This window comes from Brachionichthys hirsutus, unplaced genomic scaffold (genome assembly GCF_040956055.1).
Source record: "Brachionichthys hirsutus isolate HB-005 unplaced genomic scaffold, CSIRO-AGI_Bhir_v1 contig_1405, whole genome shotgun sequence".
NCBI classification, from domain to species: Eukaryota; Metazoa; Chordata; class Actinopteri; order Lophiiformes; family Brachionichthyidae; genus Brachionichthys; species Brachionichthys hirsutus.
In genome coordinates, this window is record NW_027180323.1 from 444,181 (window position 1) to 453,037 (window position 8,857).

General features: G+C 40.7%; 1 protein-coding gene across 1 annotated transcript; it reads right to left on the bottom strand.

The window, feature by feature from the left end:
* Window positions 1-2,184: 2,184 nt before the first annotated feature.
* On the bottom strand, window positions 2,185-4,131 carry LOC137912725 (leucine-rich repeat-containing protein 4C-like). Its single transcript, XM_068756859.1, has one exon. It carries the CDS (start codon window positions 4,129-4,131, stop codon window positions 2,185-2,187), a length of 1,947 nt encoding a protein of 648 aa, XP_068612960.1.
* Window positions 4,132-8,857: the final 4,726 nt, after the last annotated feature.

Genomic DNA, 8,857 nt, shown 5'->3' on the forward strand with positions numbered 1-8,857 from the left:
GACCCAGCAAAGTGTGTAAAAAAAAATATAATAATAAAATTATGATAGTGCAACATTATGAAATTATTAAGCAGGTTATGGAATTTAATTTACATCCGTTAAAATATTACTCACAGATTATGAATATATATAATCTGTGCAATAATCATATTACATATCACAAGAGGACCCCAGGTGATACTAGTCTTGTGAGGGCTTTAGATTATTATCTTGCTGTTTAATTTAATTGTCTTTTCATACTGTCATGAGATGCTGAAAAGAAAACCTGCTACTATATCTATTTTTCCTCTCTAATGAAATCCTTATTTAATTGTGGATAAATTATCCTTTCTGCTGCGAGAGCAAACCATCATTACTGGTAGGATCTACTAAAACCACTAAGAATCTAAGATGATGAAAGAATCTGATCTTTGTAAAAGAAAAAATCATATTCTTTTCACAGACACCTTTTAAGAGGAGCCTTAGGAGTGTTTGAGACTTCCTGTGTGGTGAAGAACTCATTTTAAGAGTTGATGTGAATGGTGGGCATGACGACTCAACAGAAAGGATATGCCTCTCATTATTAGTACCAATAGTTTGTCAGAAGAGGTCAACTCTTTATAATGACTTCCACATGAACCTGAACAAAAACAAAGCATGATTTAGGATGCTGTGGCCTGACCCTTTTATATATTTGACTGTTATGGGAGTTAAAACTGCACTCATTTTCTAAAAATAAACCTTGGGTGTCAGATCAAACAAATGCCTCCTTTCCTTTCCTTTTTCTGGCACCTAGTGCCACTTTAATGCTCCGGGCTTTGGACTGGGTTTCAGGGTATGGAGGCCTGCAAAGTTGAGTCCAACAATCACCCATGTGTATGTTAAATATAAAAGGAAATTGTACTGTTGCTTAGCAAGATGGAGAAAGGCAGATTCAACCCAAACCTCTGAACAGCTGATTGATGACTGATCATGCATATTCACCCTCTTCCATCATAAGCCCTAATGTTGAAGGCCGTGTTCAGTGGTTGGGCCCGGCAGGGTGTGAATCTTGAGCTGAAAGGTGCTGTCCATCTGGGGAAGTGGCACCCAGATGACAGGCAATGTGCTCTGACAGCTAGATAAAGGGTTTATGGGCTTTCTTTTTCTCATCAGCTTTGCTTTAAGGTGAACAGGGTGGCTTCAACAGAACGTCTTCATGCAACCGTCTTGTTCATGCATCAGAACAAGCAACTGAAAGGTAAAAAAGTGAGGCCATGAATCATTGCAAATATGTGCCGGGATTTAAATTCAGATACACCCCCCCCCCCCCCACACCCCTAATTTTACCTATTACAATAAAATTGATTCTAAAATATGAGCTAACTCATTTATCCTGTAACTGAAGTATTAGAATTGCTCTCAATGTAATTAATGTCAAGTTCCCTATAATATCCATGATATAACAACAAAGATGTCTTAAATCGAAACAAACAGATTATGGATGAGATCATATTTTTTCATTTATAATAGAAACAAATGTCAGATTATTTCATAGTTAATTCATATAATTTAAAATGTAATTCAAATAGTGAGGCTCAACCTTTACAACAGACATATTCTCGTCATTTAATATCCTCATCAATGACTTATGAACATAACATTGAGCAGTTCTACCATTCACTCTAAAATAGCAAAACAGTGTTTGCTTCAACTTACAAACGGTCATAAATAATGATTACACAGATTTTTGCAACTATTCTTTGACATATGTGGATAATGAGGTTATTCTTTAATCTGACACTAAATTTATCAAAAATATAATAATAATAATAATAGCTTCATGAGTTTTCTTTCAGCAGATGTCTTCAGAGTTTGAAAGCATATTAGTAAACCAATCACATTAAAATGAGAGAGAAAGAAAACATATATGAATTAAGTGCTGAAAATTAAGTTGCAGAGTACAGTTTTTTTTTCTTGATTTAACCACAATACCTTTTTCTTAAATAAATAACTTTTGCTTTGTAAAGACACTTTTTGAAACAGTTGACATACCCTAATTTCCAAAGTCTTTGAAGGAAACATAACCAGTCACTGAGTTGACTGGTTATCAGACCATTTTTTCAAGAGCTTCCCATTTTAGCCGTAGTCCTGACAAGCAGTTATTAGAGATGTCCTGTCAGTAATATCTTCATATAATCCCATGAGTTTAATCTTTAAAAAAAACTAGATCTGAGTCTCTTGCACATTGTCTTTTGAGCTGGCCCGGATTAACAAAGGTTCATGCGCCGAGCTGTGTATGGAGTTGATGGTGGAGGTATGGTTGTATGCACTTTTATAGGTGTTATAGTGGTTGAGGTGCTCGTGCTCAAGAGGAGGCAGAGTCAGGTGGCCTTCCATGCCGCGCCCTCCTGTCACACAGTCCTCATCCACATTGATGATCTCGATTGTGCGTGTGGGCGCATGGTGGTTTTGCTGGTGGTGTTGTTTTCGCATCTTGTAGAAGATGATCAGCATGACCGCTGCCATGAGTGTGATTGCAACAAAGCAGCCAATTATGATCTTTGTGGTCTTCATGACCTCATCCAAGCCGTTCAGAGAGCCCTCCCCGCCCAGCTCCGTAACTGGAATCGTGTAAGTCTTCTCTGTGGTGCGGGTGTTGAGCGGGCTTCGAATTGTGGTGGTAGTTGTAGAGGTGAGAGAAACGGACTCCCATGTACCAGCGAAAGGGGTGGGCCCCACCTTCTGTTGCACAGAAGTGGTAAAGCCTTCATTATGGGGCGTTTCGATGGTTTCCACTGTAACTGTGGTGAAGTAGCTGAAACTGCTGTTCTCCGTAGAAGACACATTGAGTGTGGCGGATGCTGTCGTGTTACCTGCAGAATTACTTACCATACATGTATATGTGCCTGTGTCCTGCACGGTGACTTTGGTAAAGTTCAGAGTGCCGTCATTGAGCACGGAGATTCTGACCTTGTATGCACCGTGTGTCATGATGGATCCGTTGGGTGTAATCCAGCTCACCGAGGTCAAGGAGCTGGCTCTGCATTTCAGCTCAGCAGCACTTCCCTCTGTCACATTTAAGTCTGCAGGAGGCTCCACAATAACAGGAGCATAGCAGTGAAAGTAATTCTGGTCCAGCTCACCAATGTACCGTCCTTTATGATGGGACGGGGAACTGCAGCGAGCACAGCAGCTGGTATTTGCTGGTACCATCTCCTTAAGCCACCAACTCAACCAGAGAATGTCACAATTACAATTCCACGGGTTATGGTGCAAGTGCACCCTCTCAAGATGATGTAAAGGTGTGAAGAGGTCATGGGGCAGGAGGGTAAGGTTGTTATGAGCTAGATTGAGCTCCACTAGTGACTGCAGGTCATCAAAGGAGTTCCGTTCTATGGTCTGGATTTGTGCATGCATCATCCATAGCTTCTGCAAATGGATCAGCCCTTTAAAAGAGCCGGGTCGAATGACAGATAGCTGGTTCCCAGACATTTCCAGCTCATCCAACTTCACCAGGGGGATAAGGTTGGGAATTCCTTTCAGATTGCACATACCCAGATTTAAGTAGCGCAAATTGTTCAGCCCTTCAAAAGCCCCCTCAGATATATATGAGAGCCGCTTGAGCTCCCCAAGGTCCAACCGCCGTAGTGAGGGGACTCTGTTGAAAGCATAAGAAGGAATACTCTCTATGGGATTATTCCTCAGCCAAAGCTCTTTTAGTTTCGACAGGTACTCAAATGCCCCATTTGGGATAGTAGTGAGACGATTATCAAAAAGCTCCAAGGTATTGAGGCTGGCTAGTCCATTGAAGGCCCCCAGCTCAATTTTGCGTATGTGATTTTTGCTCAATTGCAGGATCTCCAGATGTCTTAGGTGCTTGAAGCTGTCGACTTTTATAACCTGAATGAGATTCTCTTGCAGATTCAGGTAGCGTGTGTTTGTAGAGATGCCGTCAGGGACATCTCGTAGGCCTCGCCGTGTGCATATGACTTTGCTGAACTGGTTACTACAGGAACAGACTGAGGGACACGTCTGGGCGCGTACCAGCCCCGCCACCGCCAGCAGCTGGAGGGCCAGAAGCAGCACAAATAAAGGGTCGGACAAGGCCCGGTTCCACCTAGGACCTCGCATCATCTGTGGCTGCTGGGAGGAGGTCATCTTGTTTAACATTCATAATTCATTGACGGGTCTTCCACTCATTCTAAAGATGATTTGGACTCACTGGAAAACAGAAGAGAGGAAAATTAACGTTACAAATACAATATTTAAGTTGTTATAATTTGTTTATCTGTATCAATGTTACATACACACTGTACACACTCTCCAACAAATTCAGCCTTGATAGGGTTAACTTACTTTTGTCATTTTATGTGTGCACTGTCCTCCTCACATCCTTCAACCTTTGTCACATAAAATACATTCACATTAACTCTGTGCTGTGACTTTGGAGGAGGAAGAAGAGAAGGAAGAAAAGCAGTTGTGACTGCTCTGTGGTGTGATTTATATCAGATTGTGGGACATAAATAATATGGGAGCCCGCCACCCCCACCAGTCCTTTATTACCTCCGCCGAGGCAAGGTGGATGTTATGTAATCGCTGGCCTTTGTTTGTCTGTCTGTCTGTCTATCTCTCTCTTTGACCAGGACCTGTCAGTTCAGGCCCAGATAAAGCATATTTCAAGGACTGCGATCTTTCACCTTCGCAATATCTAAAAAAACGGGCATCTATTCACCAAAAAAAATGCAGAAAAGGTTGTCCACACTTTTGTAACTTCCAGACTGGATTACTGCAATTCATTTACCTGGAAAAAAACCCATTGATTTCACAAAGTTTAGCTTATGTAAAATCATAATACGACACAGCATACATGAACCGGACTGAAGGCGCACCTAGAATGCTGTTGCTAATTTCACCCGTTTACACTTTGTGCCACATAGCAGTTTACCCTGGATCATAGTCATCATCATGATTACACTCATTCTACCTCTTTCCCCCCATTTATTATTGTGAATCAGCCAGGGAAAGAAGAATGAATAATTTAGCAGTGCTACTGGAAACACTAGCGGGGCTACAAGCCCCCTAAAAAAAGTTTTGGTGAAGCCACTGCTTGGCAGAAAGCATGATTTTTGTATTGCTCTCCTTCCGTTACCACTTTTCCTGTCTATAATCTTTACATTTGTTTATTTGAATGTTAAGGAAAGTGATGGACTAGACTAAGTTGCTTTTCATGCTTAAGAGACTGATGACTATTATCTTGTTGTTTTTTCCTTTTCATTGTGTAGCACAAGGGAAGGATGATGAGTTTCAAGTGAGATACATATGAGAGAAAGCAAGGTCGACATGTGCACATTAGAGAAAGAGAGATGATGAGATAATGCGATAGAAAGGAAATCAGGTCAGTTCTTCATGATGCCAGCAATCTTGCAACTGTTCCAAAAATAAACCAGAGTCATTTGTCGATACCAGTGTGGGGGGGATACAAACCACATGCATCAAAAATATTTTCCCTCTTTTTTTGTCTCTCTTATGAGGTCAGACTTTTTTTTGTGATCAAGGCAGGCCATGACTTCCCTCCCTTTTAGGCATTGTCAGAACCATCTGTGTATCTCTCTTTAATACTTTGCAGCTAATTCTTTTTCTTTTTAATCTCAATGTTTGTCTTAACTGCTTTACTTCTACCTTTGCAATAACAGATAAAGCACAACACCAAGATAATTAGCGCCCGTGAAGAGGGGACGGCTTTGCCAACTGCGTCCCTCACACAATTAAAGTGGCCGTAATCAAATAGTAATGAATGGTAAATGTTATCATGAGATCTACCTACCATTCGTAAGATTATCTAACATAAATGAATAGTGTATCAAACATTAACTGGAGTGAAATTGAACTGAATATGTTTATTTATTTACACATTTTTCTTAATTTGAGTCACTTTTTTGGCATTATGCCAACTCATACTTTGCTTACTTGTCACCTTTATGCAGTCGTATAAATTACAATTACTCATCTTGCTTAATTTTTAAATGTGCCTTTTTTGCTAATACAATTTTTAAATACAATTTATCCAGGTAATTAGGACACTTTTTCATTATAGCAGGGAATTAATAATGGTATTCATGTGAAGGCTTGTTCTACACAAAGAGCAACTGGCCACCCCTTCGGCCAGAGGATGACCTTGACAGAAACACATTTTCATGATGAATGAGCTGCAGTAATTCCATTTGGCCTCTTTGGACAGAAATGCCAACCAAGAGCTTGTTTATTGCTGCTGGCCTTGAAAATGCATGCAAGGATAAACACAGGAATGTGTAGGAATCTGCATAAGCTGGCGTACCATGGCATGGAACAGACATGCACATGCACAGTTTACAAATTGAGTTTAAAGCCAATGTGATCAGTATGATTTGTAATTTTTAAATCACTTTAAGTGTCGTTAAGCTGTGCAGACACGAAATAGTTAATCATAGAGAAAATCGACGGATCGGTGCAGTGATGTGGTTGTTGCATTGGTACATCATGGTGGAGAAGGAGCTGAGCCGAAAGGCGAAGCTCTCGATTTACGGGTCAATCTACGCTCCTATTCTCACAGATGGTCATGAGCTTTGGGTCATGACCAAAAGGACAAAATCCCGGCAACGTGTTCAAAATTAATTTCCTCTGCAGGGTGGCTGGGCTCACCCTTAGAGACAGGGTGAGGAGCTCAGTCACCAGGGAGCAAATCTGGAGTAGAGCTGCTGCTCCTCCACACATTGAGAGGAGTCAGCTGGACACCTCCCTGGGGAGGTGTTCCAGGCATGTCCCACCAGGAGGAGGCCTCGGGGAAGACCTAGGACACGCTGGAGAGACTATGTCTCTCGGTTGGCCTGGGAACGCTCCAGGATTCCCCCCGGAAGAGCTGGAGGAGGTGTATCGGGACAGGGAAGTCTAAAAAATCCCTGCGAAGACTGTTTCCTCCCCGACCCAGACCTGGACGGCTGGACGGATGGACTTTATCGACTTTTAAGGCTTCATAGCAGGCGCCCCCTTTTTTATTTTTTTCCTAACTTTTTTTCGACCCAGCAATCTGAGCCATAACCATAAACAAGCTACGCCAGTTTGGAGACGTTCACAATCACATTTCAAACACAAATTCACATGATTGACAGCGATGAGAGCCAGTGATGCCCATGTACTGCACCTCAGAAGAAAATAAACAAGTGGACCAATTCATGTGCATATTCGCACGCCAGTGGGCGACTGCTGCCATGCAAAGCACTGCCAGGCCCACTGGGAGCAATTTGGGGTTTGCTGTTTTGCCCAAGGACACTTTGACATGTGGACAGTCAGAGGCAGGAATTGAACCGCTGACCTATCGGTCACTGGATGACCAGCTCTACCAACTGAGTCACAGCTACCCCACACTGAATTGCGCACTCCACTTGGACAGAAATAATGGGTGAATAAAATAAGAGAAATATCACATGAAACGGACGTTTGAACTCAGTGAATCACAAAAGCAGCTTGCTACTCATGAGACATTTCAAAGCGCTTGAATGATATTTACGTTTAAAGGAGGTCTTAAAATTGGTGCTTTAATGTGCCAGTTTGGAAAGGGAAAATGAGGGACATGACTGAGATTCAAAGAGGAGGGAGTGCCTGATTTGCTGTTGCATTCTTTTTTCTTTTTACTCTAGAATGATTTACTTTGTCAGGGTTAATAAATGCTAAAATAATGACAACATGGAGCCAACACAGAAAAAAACATCATCCTCAGCCTCACGGAACAAAAGATGGAAGTAAAATCTACCAGACATTTCATGCAAAAAAAAGCAGTGCAAGTTAATTGCATGAGTTGCAGCATGGCTGTCCACACAAGTGGTGAATTTCTCTGTGCAGTACAGTAACCTGCTTCATAGTCTGAATCAAATGTGAAATATCTTCCTGGGGAATGAGCTGAGTTTCACAGATAGTTTCATAATTTATTATTTGATTATGTTTCCATTTTCCCCTTACGCATGATTTCAATTGAGCAAGTTGTTATTCTGTTGGTGTGCTATGATTGGATTGATCTCGTAAACTATGACCAAGGCTGTGTTTGTCAACACTGACGGCAAAGCAAAATAATAATAATAATAATGTCTATACAGTATATAGAATTAATTATTATATACTGTATATGGGGACTGGTGTCTCTAAATTGACCACAGGTAGGAATAAATGCAAGTGAGAATATGTTTTTATGTGTGGCACTGTCAGCTGGGACTGGCTCCAGCAGACTTGTGACCCAACCCAGGATCATATTGATGAATAATGTGAATACAAATCATCATACACAGGACAGAAGAGAGACAAACTCCTCCAGAATTAGACACCTTTGGTCCACACTGTGTTTCTATACTTCAAGAAGTGTACCAGCAGTAGTTATGCTATCATATGCTGATGATGATTTATTTTTACAAGTCCATTATAAACCTTAGTGTATCAAAAATAATAATAATAATAATATATATATATATATGATTTATACACATTTTGAAAGAGTAACTCATTCGTATCATGTTTGTGTGTTTAGATTGCATGCAAATATTTATAGTGACAAACGAGCACAAGCCTTTATCTTGTTCGGACCACATTACACCGACTTCAATGTCCTGCTAAGCCTCTCGTTCTGGTTAATTTAACAATTTAAAAATTCCAGAGGGCATTTTAGTCATCCTTATCTTAACTTACAGTCCACGGCAACACTGTGCTTGGAAATATAAAGCACATGATGTGTAAAAGATGTTTACATTGATAGAGTTTGTGGCCACTTCATTTCATAGGCTCCATGGAATACAGCTCATAAATATTGTAATATCTGATTAACACACGGTAAACATCACAAATATGTGTAATTAAAATTAAAATAGATAAATAA